Below are 21,054 nucleotides of genomic sequence, written 5' to 3' on the forward strand. Positions count from 1 at the left end.
TCACACGTTTAAAATTTTAAATCCCTATCGTCCTTGTAAGTGGTCATGTTTGTGGGCCATATGTTATGCCATGCGCGCTAACAAACGCGGTTGCGTTTTAAGCGGGGTCTGGAATCATGAATCATTATGCATAAACACAAACATAATGGTGAACAATGATAACGACATCAACGTACATTTGGGAAAAAAGAAAATGCCAAATTACATTTTTTATTTCTGTAGTTTGTTTCATTTTTCACTTTTATTCTCGTTGTTTAATTTTAATTTCGGTAATTTAAATCTTGTGATTTAATTTAGCTTGTAATTAAGTCTAAAACGTTAACATCATTAATGTTAGAGACGAAAAGTGACGTGACAGTCACATGTTTAGCATGTGAGTACGTATTTTAGACATTTCAATTTATTTTTTTTAGTTGTTTAATTTTGAAGTTATTTTAAGCTTTTAAGATATATAACAAAATAAAAAGTTAAATTTCACTTTTGGTTTTGTATTTTGAGTTAAGTTTTACTTTAATTTCTATTGTTTTAATTGTTTTAATTTCAATTTTAATTTTGTAGTTTACAAATCATTGTAATTAAATGACACATTAACAATTTTATTCGTTAATTTTTGAACTAGTCATTGAATTTGGGAACATGAATCATGATACATAAACATAAGCATAATGGTGCGTGGCCAAAAAAACATATATAAGCATAATGGTGAAAAATGAATAACCACATGAATGTACATTTGGGAAAAGAACCCAAATTACATTTTTGGTCTCCGTAATTTGCTTCATTTTTTCACTCTTATTCTCGAAGTTTCAAGTTTGGCAATTTTGGCCCTGCACTAACATTATAAATGCTAGAGAAGAAAAATGACGTGACAATCACATGTTTAGCATGTGTGTGAGTATTTTGGACATTTCAATTTATTTTTTTAATTTAAAGACATGTTAGCTTTTATGCTTATTTATTTGTTAAATTAGTCATTAAATTGCTAACAGTATGTAAAATACATTACCAAAATAACAAAAGTTCGTAAATACAAGACCAAAAGCACGACAAATTTGACGATTTGATGAACGAAAATGCTAACGTGTTTTTGAATTATAACGATTTGTAAACTACAAAACTAAAATCATAATAGTTGAAACTACATGAACCAAAATAATACCTAACCCAAACTACATGGATCAAAAGTGAAATTTAGCCAAAGAAAAAATAAGAAAAAACACAAATAAAAAAACTATGTGCTGCGGTGTGCTGTCAATTGGTTGCTTCTTCTCTGTGCTTGATTTGATTGCAGCCTTGAAGACCTTAGCTTGGTTATTTCATATATGGAGGGGTTGATAGGTTGGGGTTCTGATTTTCGCTATCTTCCTTGAATCTTTAACTATTATCCGGATGAACTGAAGATTGAGTGAATCCACTTCTCTTCAATTTCACAACTCTATATTAGAAACAGAAAATTATTAAATTTTGAGAATATTGAATGAAATTGTACTGTCTGTGTAGGACAAAGGTTCATAAGTGGAGAAACTCGAGCAACATCAACTGGGCTTGGAATCTTCCCAAGTCAACAAACAAACCAAAAAACCAAAGAAAAATTCAGAAAAAAAAAAAAATATAAAACCTCTGTTTGGTAGCTCTAAAATGAAATTTGGATCTTATGCTGTATTGGAACTGCCAAGTGAAGCTGGATTTCTATTTTAAAGGCCTATTAAATTTGGTAGTTCGATCTATCTTTTTTCCTCACATTTTCTTAGCAACCCAACAAAGTAACAAAAAGAGTAATGCTACCAAAACCCTCGTGATAAAAGCAACAAAAAAAGAAAGAAGGAAAGACTGAGAAAGAAAAAACCTTGGGAGGTGATGATTTGAGAAAATCTTCACCCATTTTGGTCAGTAAAAACTAGGGAAAAAACAAAAAAAAAAAGACGAAAAAGAAGAAGAAGAAATTGAAGTGAAGTTTGTAAAGCTATGCGATTTATGCGATTAATTATTCACACTAAAATTTCACCGGTTTATGCGAGCACTCACTACTGATTAGGCAAGAGGCCAGGTTACTAAGTGAAAATCTCGGTTCAAAGTTCAAACACAATTTTTCTTTTTTCTTTTTTTTTTTTCAGATTTTTTTTTTAAAGTCAAATATCAATCAAAAAAAGTCATCTAACCCTCCTTACAATCGGTCTCTAACATTATCCCCAAAAAAAGTGTAGTGTGCTTGTGAAAATTAACAAAGTGTAACAAATGAATCATCCATTAACCAGAAATAAATGAAAAAGATTAAAAACTGGGATAATTATCACATCATTCAAGTGTTCCCAATCTTAAATTCATGCATGAATATCAAATCTCAATTTAAGTTCAATGCAATCAAGCTGATCATAATAGGCATATATAATACTGAAAAGTCAAGACATCACAAAAAAATAACCTCATAATTTTTTATAATTAATTTTTTTTTTCTTTTAAAAAAAAGTGACGAAAATTAAAATAAGAACAACTAAAAAAGGTGCAATCTAATATATTGCCAAAAATAATTAAATAGACACTCCTACTTCTCCCATCCAAAAGTAAACAATGTCCTCAATGTATGCGTGCATAACAGAAAAACAAAGATAGACTAAAATATAGTGGAAAAAGCAAGAAAGAAGTCACCTAATTAGCGAAATGGTCTCCAAGCTATTTTTCGGCAACTTGTTAGTATCCAGGATTTACTGAACCATGAGTGGCAAATTGCTCTCAATTTTCCAATACTAAGATTACTTCATATGCATTCTCAAATCTCTCCCCAAAGCTTAGAGATGGCATAGATACAACAATCGAACTTGCTTCAATACCATCCGTGCTACACTTAATTTGGCACAGTACAACTCTGAGGAAATCAACAAGTTAATGATCAACACATAACAATATATAGACTCGGCTCTGTTCAGCAATACTGGAAAAGGTGACTTTTGAAAATAAGAAAAAATTTCTAAAGCACCCCCTACTTTTCCGTCTTGCAAATATATAAACATAATTTTACATGTGGCCCCAAAAGTTTCTTTTTAAGAAGAAACATAAATTTATCAATCAAAAACACAGAACAAAATGTGGACAAGGGCTGAAACTCTGCCAGTTAAAATACAAATACATTTTATTCATTAAGGGTTAATGGGTTTTGCTTCTTCGTATGAAGTTTTTATAGTATTGTTCTTTAACACCACAGTCTTGTATTCTATCATTTGAAATTCATTTTAGTTTCAGGTCATTTTTGTTTGGCATCATATATACATCTGTTTTTGGAGAGTACAAAGTACTTCCACAAAAATAATGAAGAAAAAGGAATAGTATATCACAATTTCTCACTTGAATAATTTCTTTTAAATTGCTTACAAAAGCAATAACAAATTGAGAATACTTATTACTGTTAGAAAAACAAAGAACACAGCACTTTGCAAAATCTTTCACCCAATGGACCAACAATTTACTATGAATAAGTACCCAGGATACAAGGGATGCTATAATAGACACATGTACAAAAGGGAATCAGAGAGAGACGTATTACACACTGCATGCTTCATTTGGTATAAGGAGAAAGATGCCAAAAGAGACAACATGTGTTCAAAAGGCATGTAGACCATCTAAGTAAATAGTAAATACATATATGATGATGATGATGATGATGATGATGATGCTGATGCTGATGCTGATGCTGATGCAGTGATTTGCATCATAAGTCCATCGCTAAAAAGAAAAAGAGGGTAAGTAAGAGAAAGAGAAAAAGAAAGAAAGGAGAGGCAAAAAAACTGAAAGCAAGGCAAACAATTGCAGCAAAGATGATACTATCAGTGTTGTTTGGTGGGTTTGGGATATTGGTTTTATATTTGTATTACTTTGTGTTAAAGCCAAAGAGGGCCTTTGCCTTCCTTTATCAAACTCAAGGTGAAGAAATCAACAACTACAAAAACAAGGACTACCTTAAACGACCATTTCTGGGCCTTGGCTTTCAGTTATCTTGCCTTATCTGGTGCAGTGGCGAAATGACTATGGTAACACCATTTCTGTCAACCTAATTTCGTTAGTTTCTCACGGACAGTTTCTAAGGATATTATAATCATAAAATTGTCCAGAAATAGAACCACAAAAAAATTAAATTAAATTAAACATCTACAAGCAACAGTTACATTACATTCTAGAAAAAAAGCATTACAGACTTTACAGTTTATAAGATATGAACTTATTTTGATATGATGTTGATATGCTATCTCCAACCTTCTTTCATTTGTGTACTTACAAATGAAAGAAGGATGTTCTTTAAAAAAAAAAAAAAAAATTCACTTGTTTTGAAAAACCCTTAAATTATCTCCACATCTTAAAATTACCGAGATGAAATTGTAATGATTAATAGACACAAAAGAATCGATTCATAAAGAGAGAAATCAATATATAAACATATTATATACTCAAAAACAAATTAAGAATCAAACAAAAATATAAAATAAAATTGAAAGAAAGACAAAACCAAGATTCTAGGGCATGGAATTGAAATACATACCCAAAACTGCAGACCCAATTGGACACCCATTACAGTACCCATGCGACCCACTAGACCCAGATCATATCCGTTCAAAGAAAAGGAAGAATTTGATGTTTCCATTCTCTCCACCTGAAGACCTTTTTCTTGTTTGGTGTGTTTTCTTTTCTTCTATGGGTTGCAGTGAGTTTTTTTTAGATGGGATTTGCGATGGGAGTCGGGGCCATGGCGATTGGAGCCACAAGCCATGCAGATGGAGCTGCTCAACCAACAGGTCCAACCCTTGGTGTTTTTTATTTAAGGCCAAATTACATTTTTGGCTTCCCTCTTTTTTCACTTAGGTCGAGTAGTTTCAAGGCATAAATTTAATTTAGACATTTAACTATATATATGTCATTTTAACTAAAGTCAATGGACAACAAAATATTTCAATTAAGTACCCGATCTACTAACTATATTGAAAAAATTATGCTCAATTACAAATACAACAACCAACTATGGGAGGTATTTCAAATTAGTCCATGAACAAAAAAATGTTTCAAATTAGTACACTAACTAATAAAAAGTTACAAAATAATATATTTGTTATGAATTCCGTCAAGAAAGATAGTTAAATGCAACTTTGGACAACGATGACGTGAATTTTTTTAATAATGTGGACATCAAATTTGCTATACATGGATTTATAATGTCATATTAATAAATAAAAAACTACAAAAACTTTTAAATCCTTAAACTTGTTATCATTAATCCATGTGGTGTAAATTTAGTGTTCACATTATTCAAAAAATTCATATTAGCACTGTCTACACTAGCATTTAACACCTTTATTGACAGAATTTGTAATGTACGTGCTATTTTGTAACTTTCTATTAGTTAGTATACTAATTTGAAACATTTTTTTTATGGACCAATCTGAAATACCCCTCATAGTTGGTGAGTGCATTTTGTAATTGAGCCTAATTTTTTCAATATAGTTAGTAGATCGGGTACTTCCGTCCATTGATCTGTTAAAATATGAGTTAAATGCCAGCGTGACTTTTCCTGATGAGGAATACTTGTCGACATGGCGCCATCACAACATTACCCTTCCTCCAGGACAACCATACCATTCCCTGACCCTTTAGTTTCCCCAAAACACACACACTTTCTCAAAATTGTAATTTGAATCCTTCACCTCTACTCTTTACCAACATGGGTCTTAGTTCTTTACCTTTGTTCTTCTCTGTTCTTCATATTTGTTTTGTCCATGGAGGCCCTTAACTATTACTGTGGAAAGAGATGTCATGTAGATGGTTTATCTGAACAAGAAATTCTAAATAAATTACAACATATGTCTATGGTAGCTAACAGCTACACTACGAGCCATAATCTTAGTCAAACAGAGATTGTTGACCTCTCAGTAACTGGTTTACAGGAATGTTACATTCCTAGTGGGAAAAACATCTTACAAAAAACTCTAGGTTAAAAATCAAACACTCAGTAAAACACGATGAAGATGACATCCCAATATTCAATGAGAAAATTGGCATGAGAATTCCTGATGCAGTAAACACATTATTTTTTACAATCATTAAACATTTTATTGGAACACCTAGTAACGTCACATTTAGGATCCATGATCAACATAGTAATTTTCGATGTCCTACCTTAAGTGATTTTAGATGGTACCAAGATGTATTTATTTCAAGGGTTATGTTAAGAGCAGATAGTAATCAACCATTTTGAAAAGAAAAATTTATTAATTCATTGGCAAACTTAATTGCTCATAAAATAAGACAAATCCTAAGTAATGAAAATAATATAATAAATTATGATAACCTTACTTACAGAAACATCATAACTACTATTCAAAAATAAGGTTTAAAAATGTGCATTGACATGAAAATAAGTAAACAATCCAGTAAAAATAGAAGAACTGCTAAATATGAAATGAAAATTTTCTGTGAACAATATAGGCTACCCTTCATAGCTCTATCGCAGAAATATAAACGAAGGAAAAAATACCCTTATAAAACATATTATAAAAACATTAAGAGAAATTTACAACAAATAATTTCTATAAGAAAAGTAAACCAACACATCAACACCAGTCACAAAAAAGGAAATCAGATAAAAAACAACAAATCACAGACAAAAGTAAAATCAAGTGTAACAAAAAATGACATTTTGCAAATGAATATAAAGTCAAAAAAGCAATTAACCAATTAACCATATCTAATGAAGTAAACGACAGCCTAATCAGGATTCTAGAATTAAGAGACACTGATTGTATTAAGGCAGAAAATACCAGTAATACCTTACTTACAACCTCTAACACCGAAATTGAAGATACCCAATCTAATTCTCCCAACATCAATTTCGGTTGTACAGATGCTTGCTGTAAAACAATAAATGTTCTTACTAAATAAGAAGAACAAGAAGAACTCTTAATAGATTTAATTAGCAAAATTGAAAAATTCATAATTAAAATCTCAATACTTAAAACAATTCAGGAAAGTTATAACCCAAATTGATGAAAGTAAACCCAAAATACCACAACCAAAAATCTGTCTTAGTACAACTTTAGAAAAATTTAATAGGATAAAAAACTCCAAAATTTGCAAATTGAAGTAAACAATATTAAAACTGAAATCCGATTATTAAAAACTCAAAATATATATTTAAAAATAGAAAATCAAGCAATCAGACAAGATATGAATGTCCTCAAAATAGAAAACAACTTAAAACAGTTTAAAGAAATAGACCAACATAGTTCAAGTCATAAGGATTCTCATCATGACTCTGACCACTCAGAACAAGAAGATAAAAATAAAAGTCATCAAAATATTATAAGTATCATAAATCAAATAAAACTCAAAAAATAGCATTCTAAAGTAAAAATAGTCATTAAAGATTTCGAACTAATAACCAATGCACTTATTGATGCAGGTGCTGATTTAAATTACATCCAAGATGGTATGATACCTACAAAATATTTCAGTAAAACAACCGAAACCTTAACCTCAGTAAATGGGAGTAAATTGGAACTTAATTATGAAATTCCTAAAGCACATGTCTACCAAAATAATGTTTGCTTTAAAACATGTTTCGTTTTAATAAAAAATATGACATATCAAGTTATTTTAGATTTCTCATTCATTGTATTGTTATATACTTTTACCACAGGAAATGATGAAATCACTACCTATCTTGTGAAAAATAAAATTTAAATTCATATCCCAACCAAAAGTCAAAGAATTACATGTTTTCCAAAAGAACTCCATTTCAAAGTTCATAAGTCTAATCCATCAAAAGAATAAACAGATAAATTATTTGAAATAAGAAATCAAATTCAAACGAATTAAAGATCAATTAACTAGTACAATTCTTCAACAAATGATTAATAATTTTGAACAAAAAATCAAACGAGAAGTTGTTCTGACCTTCCTACTGCCTTCTGGCATAGAAAGAAACATATAGTCAAACTTCCTTATATTAAAAAATTTAATGAGAAAAATATCCCAACAAAAGCAAGACATATCCAAATAAGTCAAGAAATCATGGAATTCTGTAAAAATGAAATTACTGAATTACTCAACAAAGGAATGATCAAGAAAAGTAAATCTCCTTGGTCTTGTCCAGCCTTTAATGTTCAGAAAAATGCTGAATTAGAACGAGGTACACCACGATTAGTCATAAATTATAAATCCATTAATAATATCCTAGAATTGATAAAATATCTAATTCCAAACAAGAGAGATTTGATAAACAGACTAAGCCAATCAGTTATTTTTTCCAAATTTGATATGAAAAATGGATTTTGGCAAATTCAAATTCATGAAGATGGTAAGTACAAAAGGTTCAGGGCAATAAAAAAAATTAAATAATGAGATAGAGATTCAATAAGCACAGAAACATTGTCAATTGAGTCTTGGATCACCCAACACACAACAAGTTATAACCAAATATTGCTACGGCCCTAAATAGGTTACTTAGTATTCAGTTAAGAATCTTCATCCAATCCTGTTTGGGTGCTCGACCAAAGCAATGACTTTAGAAACTCATGCAAGTACAGTAAAATGTACCTGTTAAACCAGCTTGATGCCTTTCAAACTTGTATGTAGGAGGAAATGTAATATCCGCCTCATGCATTCCTTGGAAGACATTTCCAGCTTCCATTTCCACTCAGAGCTGATGCCTTTCTCTAAGCCAATCAAAGCATCTTTGAGAAACAAAATCTATAGCCGCAAGAAAGATATGCCGTCCAGCCGATAGTTAAAATCACTGAGAAATATGACCATGTCTGCCTCAGATAACTCAGGCATCCCTTCTGCAGAATTATTACCAATAGCCTGAAAAGGCATCAATGCTTTATCAAAATGGCTGGAACAAAATTGATTATATACCAAGTAGTTCAAAATCCAGAAAGATGCAATTTGAGTCATGGTATATACATACATTTGTACCGTGAAGCATTAGAAACTCATACATTCTAATCCTCAAACCAATAGCTCCTTGTTTGAACAAATCTTTAGCCACATTAGTATTAAGAGTAATAAAATGTATATGAAAACATCATACTATTATGAATCAAAGTATCAGTATACCTGTGTTTATGCATATCAATGGACATAAAAGGGAGATAGAGACCACCGATAACGGTATTAACACTTATATCTGTTCTAAATGTCAAATCCCATTTGCAATGTATAACTGATATTAACACTTATTTTCCACCAGATATATGTAGTTTGAACTTTGAACTCAAAATAGCTACCGGGCCAAGCATAAACCTATTACAATTCATCCTACATACAAAACACTAAAGGCAATCTCTATCTTTACATCTTTCATCTTTCTTTCTTTTTTGTCACTTTGTTTTCTTAGAAAGCATTTTCTATGATTGATCGCAACACAAAATCAATTTCTATCATACAATACAAATCAGCATAACAGAGGCAACCTTACGAAGTTACCAATGGCACGCCTAAAACCACATGGAACTGCTGCAGCATCGACATCCCCGACATGAGTCGTAAGATCATTTCTCACCCTGAAAGACAAAAATTGAACTGCCTTAATGAGAGGCTCAGCAAGGAAAAAAGCCATAAATTAAAAAAAAAAAAAAAGATGAGCAACAGAAATTTTATTAATAAAGAAAAAGCAACCAATACACTGGGGATCTTCCCGTTAAAGATTCTCACCACATAGCAATGAGCAATCCTGCCAACTGCCTGGAACCAACACGTTCAAATGTTGACCCTTCATCCAACGTTTTGCCAATCATATCCAGCCACCACTGCCCAACAGAGCTCCCCTCAAGACCTACCTAAAAAGAGATAGGATGAGAGGTGATTCAATCAACTCTACATATGAAGGACTGGCATGTGAGCAGCCATTCCATTGCTTTCATTCAAAAGAAGATTGTGGTTAGTAAAGGTATCTTATTTAGGCAAGGTAGACTTCACACACCTAATTAAAAAGCAAAACCTTAGAAGTTGTATTGTGTTTTCTCTTATAAGATACAGACTGATGTCCCACAGTTCCACTTAACATTGGCCAATGCCTCTAAACAAAGCATGCCTCTCAACCCCAGTAGAAACCAAAGAGTTTTAAAATATAAATTGATTGCATGTCGAACTGTGATTGTCAAACAGGGGTGTCAAACTGCCACTTTGATATAGCAATTGCACATTGGGCTGGAATGGATTGACATTGCAGTAATATATACTCCAAATGTTCATGTATCACAATATGTAACACATCCTCATACAAGTCCACATTGAAAAATAATGAAAAATAAAAAAAATGAACGCACACATACATCATTTCAATAACCTCAGAGTAACACCAACAAACCAATTAATCCAAATAATCCAATTTCAAGGAGAGCAGCAAACCAATCCACCAACAAACCAATCCAATTAATCCAATTAAACCAATTTGAAAGACATGTACACAAGAGACAAGACATACCTAACCAATTTGCAATGGAGCATCACCTGCCCTTGATTCTATTGCTTCGTCTTACAGCTAGTCTTACGTCGGGGACATTTATTTCTTTCCGCTTCTTCGAAATAGTCGATGCAGCAGGGCCGGTGGGAATTGAATGTGATTCTACTTGAGCGTCCTCATGGTCATCCTCCACTGCCTCTTCATCGCTCTCTTCCTCGTGATCATCCTCCCCTCTTTGGTCATTGTTAGGACTGTCATGTTCCTCCGCTTCCTCATCCTCATCCATGTCATCATCTGGCCCCTCCCCATCATCATCTTCCTCTTTTTCATTTGCCTCATCCTCTTCTTCATCCTCTGCGTCCTCTTCATCTGCCTCATCCTCATGCTCCTCTTCCTCCCCCGAATCTGCTTCCTCGTCGTTTTCATCATCGTCATCTTCCTGGGTATTCGATGCTAACCTAGAAGTCCCCACGTTAGTTCTGCTGCCCTACACCTTGGCTTCTAGTCCCCTCTGCATGAGTAAATGATAGGTAGAAATATCAAAAACAATTTTAACTTTAAAGTGAAACCAAAATTCATCAAAAAATGCAATACTCACTATCTGCGACTATAACGTGTGCACAAGCCGGTCAGATATACCCTTGGAAGTTTCCAGCTTAATAATCTTCCTTTGAGCTGTCGCAAGTTCCTGGCAAGCCTTGCTCAACGAATGGCACTTAGCAAACAGCAGGGATGTTACCCCCGCATGCATATCAAGAAGCTCTGCCACCGTTTCAGCACTCACCTGCAATGTTTGCATTAATTAGTCGACCATATTTACAAAGCATAATTGTTCGAACATACAACATGCACCATATAGCATTTCCCTAAGCATATTAACTTATACGCTATACATTAACCATAAAAACAACACACTTACACTTCTGCAATCATTGAGAAGGAAGGCATGCAGTGTGTTTGCCTCGAGGAATGACAAGCTCCTCATAGTCTCCTTCTTCTCCCACACCTGGAATTGTGATGGACCTACTTGGCATCGGGATTTGACTGCTGACACCCTTGTCTGCCTGAGGTTGAGTACTTGGAATCACACCATCCCCCTCATCCGTAGAAGGCCGGGAGGTATGTTTGTACACCAAGTACTCCCTCCGAAACATGTTGTAGTCAGGGCTGTCCGGATGCACGAAGTCTTTTGCATCCTTGCTTATCAATCACTCAAGTTTTTCCTCCACCGTGAAACGCACATCGTCCAACATGGTGGGCGGAGGACTAATGGGAACACATGGCTCGGGGGTCCCCAGGCTTTGCACACTGACTTTCTCACCCAAGAACCATGCAAACCCAGAAGGCCCTTCAAGAAGTATTCGCAGCCTGGTGATCGGAATACTGGCAGAGACATACCTTGGTAGATCCGAGACATTGCGTCCCCACAGGTGCCATTCAACCTAAAAATGAGAAGAGAAGGGAAATCAAACCAAGTTCACATGTTGTTCTAATTAGCAGTTATAAAATTGAGGAAAGAAAGGGAAACACAAACCAAAAGTCATACAACGTACAACGGGTGAAAGGAATTGAACAAGTTTGTTATTTTTTCCATTCTTCCTACTCATACACCTTAAATGGTTTAATAACACATGATTCTGAGGGTACCTAATCAGCCGTTAGGTTTGCTAAGGACTCAATCAGTTCATCTGTGTCATGTGAGTTAGCTCGCACCCACGGTGTAGCCAACCACTTCAAGCCTTGAGGTCATGTGTCCTTTGGCTTGGGATCACGTAAAGACACGGGTATCAAGTATTCGCACGCCCATATCTATCAAACAGTAACAAGTAGCGGGAGTTAGTGTATATGAAAACAACACAGCCAACATGGTGCAAACTTTCAAAATGAATTTAACAGTTACGTTACCTCCCATGCGCGCCAAAAGCCTCCCACGGTCCTATTCTTCTTCCTTGAGATGACGTCCATGTTCCGATACAAGCAGGAAATAGATGGTGCACCCCAATTGTATAAACCAATGTCTTCAACCTTTTCAAGACTTGGTACATACCAAAGCCACACAAACTTGCTCTTGTCGTTGAGCAGGGTGGCGCCGAGTAGATGGAGGATGAAAAGTCTGACCATCGGATCTTCTAACTCGAGGGTATCGGTTTCGAACCGCCTGTACTTGGTATACATGTCCTCGCACACCATCTTTTTATCCGCAGCCTGAGCAAACTCTTTACCAAATAACCTTGTAAGTCTCTTCTTATCTTTGTGGGCGTCCTCTTCATACTTCACCGGATGCCCACTAAACCTTATTCCGATGATTGCGGCAAAGTCCAGCGGGGTCATGGTTAGCTCCCCAACTGTGTCAAAATGAAAGGTGTGGGTCGTGTCCCACCATCGAGTTGCCAGGGCAACAAGCAACCTTTTATCCTTCTAGCCTTTTGAAGTTGCCATTTGGACAATGCCCCCAAAGCCCGCTGCATTAACCTTCTCCTTGTAGCTAGAGCTCAGCTCTTTCCACCATAGTCTCAGAATATGTTGTTCGCCACAGCCACGAACAGATTTGATGTCGCACTGCAAGTTCAAATGGAGTATTTAAGATAAACATCATAATGACTAACAACTCACTAAAAACTAACAAAAATCAATTTTAAAGGTAGCTGAAAATCACCATGGACGAGAGATGGACGTCCGTATCCAAGTGGAGCTCCTTGCTATAAAGATTCCGACTTTGCGGCTTGTGGCCCTTGACACCAAAGCTTGGGTAGTCATCAGGACTCCAAGTCTTGACTGTGGTCATTGATGATGCTCGTTGAACAACCACGTTTTCGCCGACACTTGCCGACGGCATTTCTCCTGCCACATGACCTTGTCCTGTGGCTTCTGTGTGTGCAGCAGTTGAAGTGGAAGCTTGGAGGTGATCTATACCAGAACCGCTCGTGTTGTCGGACCACTTACTCATACTTTTACACGCAAGCTTTATTCGTACCATAATTTACTGTCAAGCAAACAAACAAACAAACATAATTTACTGGACATATCATTACACATAAAGAAAATTGTCCACATCTCTTAAGGATGGCAACTGCTCTCTCTCTCTCTCTGTGTATCTCTCTGTACCCCCTATCCGAAAAACCCATTACACAGTTATTCATATTTCAAACTAAGAAATACAATTTCTAGCAACCTATAAAGAATCAAACAACAAAAAAATAACCTGAAACCAGTACCCAAACCAGCAAATCAGTGTATCCTGAGTCACAAAACCTGAAACCCCTACCCAACCCATAATCCATTATTGACAAAGTCACATAACCCTAATTCCCAAATACAGATAAATGAATAAGCGAAAATCGGTAATTGAAGACCTAAATCAAACCCCTAATCCAAGAGTCACTGAATCACCAAAAACAAAATCCTAAACCTAAATCCCTAATTTGAAATTTCAGAGATGAGACGTACCTTTTGATTTTGGGAGAAAGGAGATCGAGAGTAAGATGCGACAGAGCCTGGGTGAGATCGAGATTTTGATCGAGCCTGGGTGTGGGTGTGGGTGGTCTCGAGACTGGAAGAGAGGCGAGATCGAGAGAGTTCTCACCGGAGAAGATATCGGCCGCCGGACGAGAGAGTTCTCACCGGAGAAGATGATCGGCGTAGGGAGAGGGAAGAGAAAGAAGAAAGCGATCACAGAGAGAGAAATGTACGAGGGAAAATAAAGAAATGAACATATCAAATTCTAACTGATTACTTGAGGGTTTGGGTGGACACTGGGCACGAAAAAAAAAAAAAAAGGGTTTGGGGTTCAAATGGGGTTTGAATGGGGTTTGGTTTGGGGTTTAGTAAGTTTGGTTAATAATCTGTTTTTTTTTTTAAATTATTAAAAAAAAACTTTAGTTAATAATTTGTAAAAAACAAATTTAGTTCATCATTTGACTTTTTCATTTTGAGTTTTTATAGTTTCCGTAATTTTTAGGTTATTAAAACATTAACAAATATAGTTTAGTTTAATTAAAACATTAACATAAAGAAATATGGCTTAATTTATGAAAACATTAACAATATGTTTAGGGTATTAAAACATTAAAGTCATCAATAAATATGTTTATTAAATAAATATGTTACTTTATTTGATCTATTTAATAAACCCTAAACCCCATAAAAACACTCTATACCCTTATAATAAGTATATATCATATCCTAGACCTTAGGGTCTAGAGTGTAGTATCTACCATATCCTAAAAATTTCTATTGTTATATACCAAGTTACCAACTATGAATTATAGTCTTAGGGTATAGGGTATAGGGTAAGATATAGGATTACAAATTTTAAAAGAACACACTAGGGTTTATGGTATTATGGTATGAGATATTAGGGTATTAAGGGTATTAGGGTTTAGGGTAATAGGGTATAGGGTATAGGGTTTAGGGTATATGGTATAGGGTATAGGGTATAGGGTATAGGGTATAGGGTATAGGGTATAGGGTATAGGGTTTAGGGTATTAGGGTTGAGGGTTTAGGGTTTAGGGTTTAGGATTGCATGTCCAACTATGATTGTCAAACGAATACTTTAATATAGCAATTGCATATCGGGCTATAATGGATTGACATTGCATAACATTGTATCATACTTGGGTGGGCTATAATTTAAGTCTAAGTTTCTAATTTGACCAAAACTCAAACCACCCATGTTTATACATTTAGATAGTAAGTGTGTCCTACTAACATATTTTGGCGGAATCCTTTTATCTCATTTCTTTTACAATTTGATTCCCTACATGTACTTAGCTAGATTGTGAAGATGTGAGTTTGTCTAGTTTCATAAAGACTATAAATTTAATTGGTCCTTGTAATAGTTTTTACTTAATAAATAAGCAATGTCAGAATCAAGCATTTACATTCAGGAACAATTACACTCTAAATTAATTTCACATTAAAAATAAATAATAGCTCTACATAATAATTGTTTGTTATGGGACATAAAGTGTTAGTGTATGTCTGAGGCTCATCCTACTACAAATAAATAATAGCAATACATAATAATTTTTTGTTATGGGACTTCCAAGTGTTCAAGACGAAACTTTGCATATGCGGCTCAACCTGCTGCTTCTTCGCATCGCCGTCACTTTCAATCTTCCTGCTGCCATTTCGATTCTTATTTCCTCTACGGTGTCCCTTACTCTTGGGACAGTTGCGCCTATCATGACCAAATGCATCACATGTACCGCATTTTCTTCCATTGCCTCCCCGTTTGCCTCCTGTGTCATGGGTTCCCTTAGTCCTCACGATGTTTGGATCTCTAACAATGTTGTTTGGTCGAGCATCATTTCGACGGAAACGAAGGTTGATATCTCCTTCTTACTTCCCAAACCCTTCCAACAATGATGTTAACCTACTTAATTCATTATTCAACAAATTGAAACCTTCCTCTGTTCTGGAAGATAGGAAACACAGTTTGTTGCAACTTGTACTCAAATAATTGTACCTCGCTAATTCTCGTCCTTCGTCGGGAACAATGTTGTCGGGCAATGAGATACCAGAAGCTGATTCCTTCACTGACTTTGTCCATCTTTTAAGAATGAGAGATTCCGGAAACTCTTTCAAATTCTCATACTTCAAGACATTAATAACATGGCAACATGGGAAGCCCTGTGATTTAAGGAGATTGCATGTGCAATTTATTTCTAAGATACCTTTGATATGGTGGAATAAAACTTTGAACTGCACATGTTCTTCACCGTATGTATGAATTACATACATGCGACTTTTCCCAAATGGTATAAGCTGCGCGGTCACAAGTGAAGCAACCTTATTTATCTCCTCCCTTACTAACTTGAACACTATGTCGGTGTACAAGTTTGCTGCATGCCGCTTCAATGCATTAAGATGAGTTGTCAGCACCTGTTTTGAATTCTTCATCTGAAAATCTTTAAACACATGTGAATTCCTCCGGCGTGCCAGACCCCTGTCAATAGCTGGGATAACTTCAAACAACTTCGGACCATTCTTGAGAAAGTCCTTGACAAATCTGTTTATGCCCTCACACCGTTGCGTGCTATGCATTCTACCCCAAAAATGTTTTCTACAATATCCTTCGGCTCATTTGTGACGAATCTCATACATATTTTTCAACCACTCTGATTCACCAAATTCTTCAACCATGCTCGTCCACCGCATTTCAAACTCAGGGGGGCTTGAGGTGGCCCACATACATCGCTTGAAAGCCTGAATCAAGTTTGTGTCTTTCAAGTTTTGTGCTAAATTCTTTGTGATGTGCCATCCACATAGACGATGTGGAACTCCAGGAAGAACTGCATCTATGGCATTGCGCATAGCAAGGTCTCCATTGGTAATTACCGACTCAGGCCGCTTGTCCCTCATGGAAGGTACGAAGGTCTCCAACAACCACGTGTATGTCTCCTTGGTCTCGTCCCCAAGGATCGCACATCCAAAATAGTACTTGATAGATGGTTATTTGCACCGACAAACAACACTAGAGGCTTCTCATAGTAATTTGTTTTGCAAGTGCTATCAAACAGCACAACATCTCCAAAACAAGTGTAATCCACTAGAGATTGCGAGTCTCTCCAAAACAAGTTTACTAACTTGTTTCCCTCGTCCACACTAAACTTACAATATAATTCGGGGTCACTGATGACTTTCCCACTCAAGTATACAAGTGCAGCTTCAATGTCACCCTCAAAAAGGATTTCTCGGCGTCTACAATTCACCTTATTGTACAAATCCTTGATCGTGTAACCAACATTACGGTACCCTCCTGCTCGGTCGATCATGTACTCGTATATTTGGCACATCCTAATTGATACACCTCGCATTGAAGTGGCCTGGAAAAGATCACCCTTCAGGATAGAGCAGTGTGATCAGATTAGAGGAGCCTCACGTGGTGTTGCTAGTGGGTGGTTGTGTTCCACACAGAATTTCTTCACAATATAACAATCATTTTTCCTACATAAGCCAATGCGGAATGCTGCTGGACAATTAATTCTTGTGATGCCCCTGAGACATCGCTTCTTATTCGGTGAGTTTATGTACTTCTCGGCTCTTTCACCTTCCTTGTCACAAACCCATAATCTACTACAGTATTTATCGGTCACCACAGACCGTCTCCCATCACGTACCCTAACACCAAATCCCATCGCCGAGGCATAATCTCTGTAAAACTTGTCTGCTTCTTCCAGTGTCAAAAATTCGAAGTCTATAAGATCATTTTCAGTTAGCTGCTCATAACTTATCCCGTTGTGTTGCAAAATATCACCAAACGGAGACATATTGCGAGTAGGGGTTGAAGGACCGGGAACATTCTGAGCTTCGTGGTGTGCAGATGTTGAAGCAAATCCGTTACAAACGGTACCCATGTCTCCCTGCTGCAAAATAGATATATTTTTTAAGTAAGCAATTCATGAACTGTCCATTCATATGCTATAATGTACAAACGAAAGTGTAATTGCATTCTCAGACCAGTCAATACAAGCTACTGTTTGTCAATCATGTTTTGACATGCAATCACGAATAACATTTTGCACAACTAACAATAAAAAAAAATTGAAATTCCAGTTTCAAGCTAATTATTTAGACAACATACTACCCATAATTGTAAACCCTACCAAATTCTACCTAACTTACTTAATCGAACCAATTTGAAGCCAAATTGTCAAACTCAATGGGAAACGTCAAGAGTAATTTAACCCAAATTCTGAAATCCCTAAATATATCTATACCTTGAGATTGAGCAATTATCAAAACTATCCACATGAACCCATACCCCAATAATAATTTAAAGCCAAATCCTCAAATTAAATGGGAAAACGTCAAGACCATACCAAACCCACAGTGGAAAATACATTAAATTAACAGAGCACAATAGAGGAAGAAGTGGGCAATTCGTGTGATGGATGTGCAATTCGTGGTTGAGCTCTGTCCCATTACATTGATTCTTTGTGAAGTGGCCGGGCTCTGTCCCTTTGCATTGATTCTCGTTTGTGAAGTGAGCTCCGTCTCTCTAGAAGTGGGGATGGATCTGGGATTGGGTTGTGCACTGAGCTCAACTCTGCCCCTGTGGAAGTGTCGATGTATGAGTTTTTCGTGAAAGGCTACCTACTAAGTGCTAACCCTGTATATTCCCTACAGCTTACTTTCTCTCACATCTCATCAACTTGCTACCTGTTAGGCCATAGGTTTTTTTCTTAACCATTAGATCAACATTTACTGATCTAACGGTCAAAAACTTAAAGGCATCCAATGCCTGCAGTTATGATTAGGGCTGGGCATTGGTTGGGTTGGGTCGGGTTAGGGCCCAACCCGTCAGCCGGGCTGATAATTCGGGCTGAGGAATAGACAACCCATTCTGCCCATTAAGTATGCGGGCTAGGCAGGTTCGGCTCAGGCGGGTTAGCGGGTTGGGTGGGTCGGTAGCGGCCCAACCCGTTTACAAATGAGCTTTTTCCTACTGAAAGTTCCAACATCATAAATTCAACATATTCCAAGACTCCAAGTTTACAAATTATTAAGTGAAACTGTGAAAGTTTCAAACCAACAAAGTAAACAAACTCATATTACAAGTTTACAAATTATTAAAGAAAACCAAATGAAGTTTACAAATATTACAATGATACAATCCACATGAATATAAGCTTCCAAGTTCCAGCCTTGCAGATTGTCACTCGTAGAGACATTAAGAGCATTTTCATGTACTAGCAGATGTTAAAGGAGATGACAATGATGGTCCAGATACCAAGAACTCTGCAAACCACAAAACACAGCAAAGTATGCATATAAAAAATCAAGGAATAAACTGGAATATCATAATAATTACCTTGCTCCACAGCTTCACAAAACTCCAACTCCGAAATGGTTGGTTCATTGAATGGACAAATAGGTGTCGACCTCAACCAATCTTGGGAGCATATTAGCGCTTCAACCATCTTGGGAGTTAGTGAGCTCCTATATGGATCAATGACATGGCCTCCAGTGTTAAAGCATGACTCGGATGCCACACTTGAAACTGAAATGGCGAAGACATCTTTAACAAGTGCACCTAAGATAGGGTACTTACTAACCGCATTGACTCTCCACCAATTCAGCACATTAAAGTTCCTTACATCCATTGACTCACATGCATCTAACAAGTACCTATCCATCTCATTTTTAATCACACATGAGGATGCCTCTGCTCGCATGGCACGTAAACCTTGCATCAAATCATCTTCACCATCACCCCCCACCCCACCAATCTCACTATCTTGTGCAGAATCAACAGATTGAGTGGAAGCACTAGTGCTGCCAGATTGGGAAGCCACATCAAATAGGCCATTATACTCATGAAATAGGGATGCCAAAACATTTTTAACCACATTTGTAAGCTCATTGGCCTTAGCTAGCTCATATACTTTCTTAAAACAGAAATTCAAACCCTCTAGTTTCATCCTAGGGTCAAAAACATATGCAACCAACAACAATTTGTTCATGCTCTTAATTGAACCAAAGTATTGGTCATACTTAAGTTTCATGTTTTGTGCCATTTTCCCTAAGAGGGGATCTTGTTTTGAACACAAATCAGTCAACATTAATTGCAAAGAACATAGATCAAAAAAGGTTGTGTTTGATGTTACATAATGAGAGGCACTTAGCTTCAAAGTCATATCATAAAACTTCTTCAAAAATGTCAGAAAAATTCTAGCATTGTTCCAATCATCCTCACTAGGTGGACCAACCCTATGAGCAACCTCACTAAAGTATTCTTTATAAGCCCTATCATCCTCTAACATCCTTTGGAAGGCATTTTTGAACTTGACAGCTGCTTGTAACATCATAAATGTGGAGTTCCATCTAGTTTGAACATCCAACACCAACAAACCTTTGCTATCTATCCTCACAAGTACTACAACCTTCTTAAATTCAGCTAGCCTTTGAGGGGAAGATCTAACATATCTAACTGCATTCCTAATGCTTTCAACAGAGTTGTGCATCTCCTTCAACCCATCACAAACAATCAAATTAAGTATATGGGCCGTGCACCTAAGGTGTAAAAATTGCCCTTCCATGATCAGACCATTGTCCCAATCCCTAAGTTTTCTTCTCACATAGCTAATAGCAACCTCATTAGCAGATGCATTGTCAACTGTTATTGTGAACACTTTTCCAATATCTCATTCACCTAAACATTTTTCAATGAGTTTCCCTATTGTATCTCCCTTATGATTAGAGATATTTGCAAAGTTCAAGATTATTTTATGGGGAACCCAATCAGCATCAATGAAATGGGCAGTAAGCACCATGTAATTGATATTTTGCACTGATGTCCATGTATCAGTGGTAAGGCAAACCCTTTGACCACTTAAAAGCTTCATCAATTCAGCTTTTTCATCATAAAAAAGCTGAAGGACATCCCTACCAATTGTTCTCCTAGAAGGAAGGTCAAACTTAGGACAAGAAACCCTACAAAACTCAACAAACCTCTCTGCCTCCACAAAGCTAAATGGCAACTCATCAATGATTATCATCCTAGTCAATGCCCTCCTACATGCCTCTTTATCAAAACCCACAGCCAGTAACTGATTGCTACTCGATGACTCACTCGCACTCCTTTGAAAAGTTAAAATCTTATGTT

General features: G+C 36.1%; 1 protein-coding gene and 1 long non-coding RNA gene across 2 annotated transcripts; both read right to left on the reverse strand.

Annotated features, from left to right (window-relative positions):
- Positions 1–1,074: 1,074 nt before the first annotated feature.
- On the reverse strand, positions 1,075–4,794 carry LOC147283660 (uncharacterized). Its single transcript, XR_015122363.1, has 2 exons — positions 4,529–4,794; positions 1,075–2,863 (listed from the first exon to the last, which is right to left on the reverse strand). It is a non-coding gene; the product is annotated as an uncharacterized LOC147283660 (long non-coding RNA).
- A 14,337-nt stretch (positions 4,795–19,131) lies between these two features.
- On the reverse strand, positions 19,132–20,413 carry LOC147283661 (zinc finger BED domain-containing protein RICESLEEPER 2-like). Its single transcript, XM_086245559.1, has 2 exons — positions 19,261–20,413; positions 19,132–19,187 (listed from the first exon to the last, which is right to left on the reverse strand). The coding sequence occupies exons 1-2, from the start codon at positions 20,411–20,413 to the stop codon at positions 19,132–19,134; spliced, it is 1,209 nt and encodes a 402-aa protein (XP_086101685.1).
- Positions 20,414–21,054: the final 641 nt, after the last annotated feature.

This window comes from Dryas octopetala, chromosome 5 (assembly GCF_963921425.1).
Source record: "Dryas octopetala chromosome 5, drDryOcto1.1, whole genome shotgun sequence".
NCBI classification, from domain to species: domain Eukaryota; kingdom Viridiplantae; phylum Streptophyta; class Magnoliopsida; order Rosales; family Rosaceae; genus Dryas; species Dryas octopetala.

Excerpts from the sequence above, each read along its gene's own strand:
- LOC147283661 (XM_086245559.1), bottom strand. The coding sequence starts at position 20,413 with ATGCACAACTCTGTTGAAAGCATTAGGAATGCAGTTAGATATGTTAGA. Across the intron at positions 19,188-19,260 it reads TTGTGAAGCTGTGGAGCAAG|AGTTCTTGGTATCTGGACCA; the intron begins GTAATTATTATG and ends TGTGGTTTGCAG.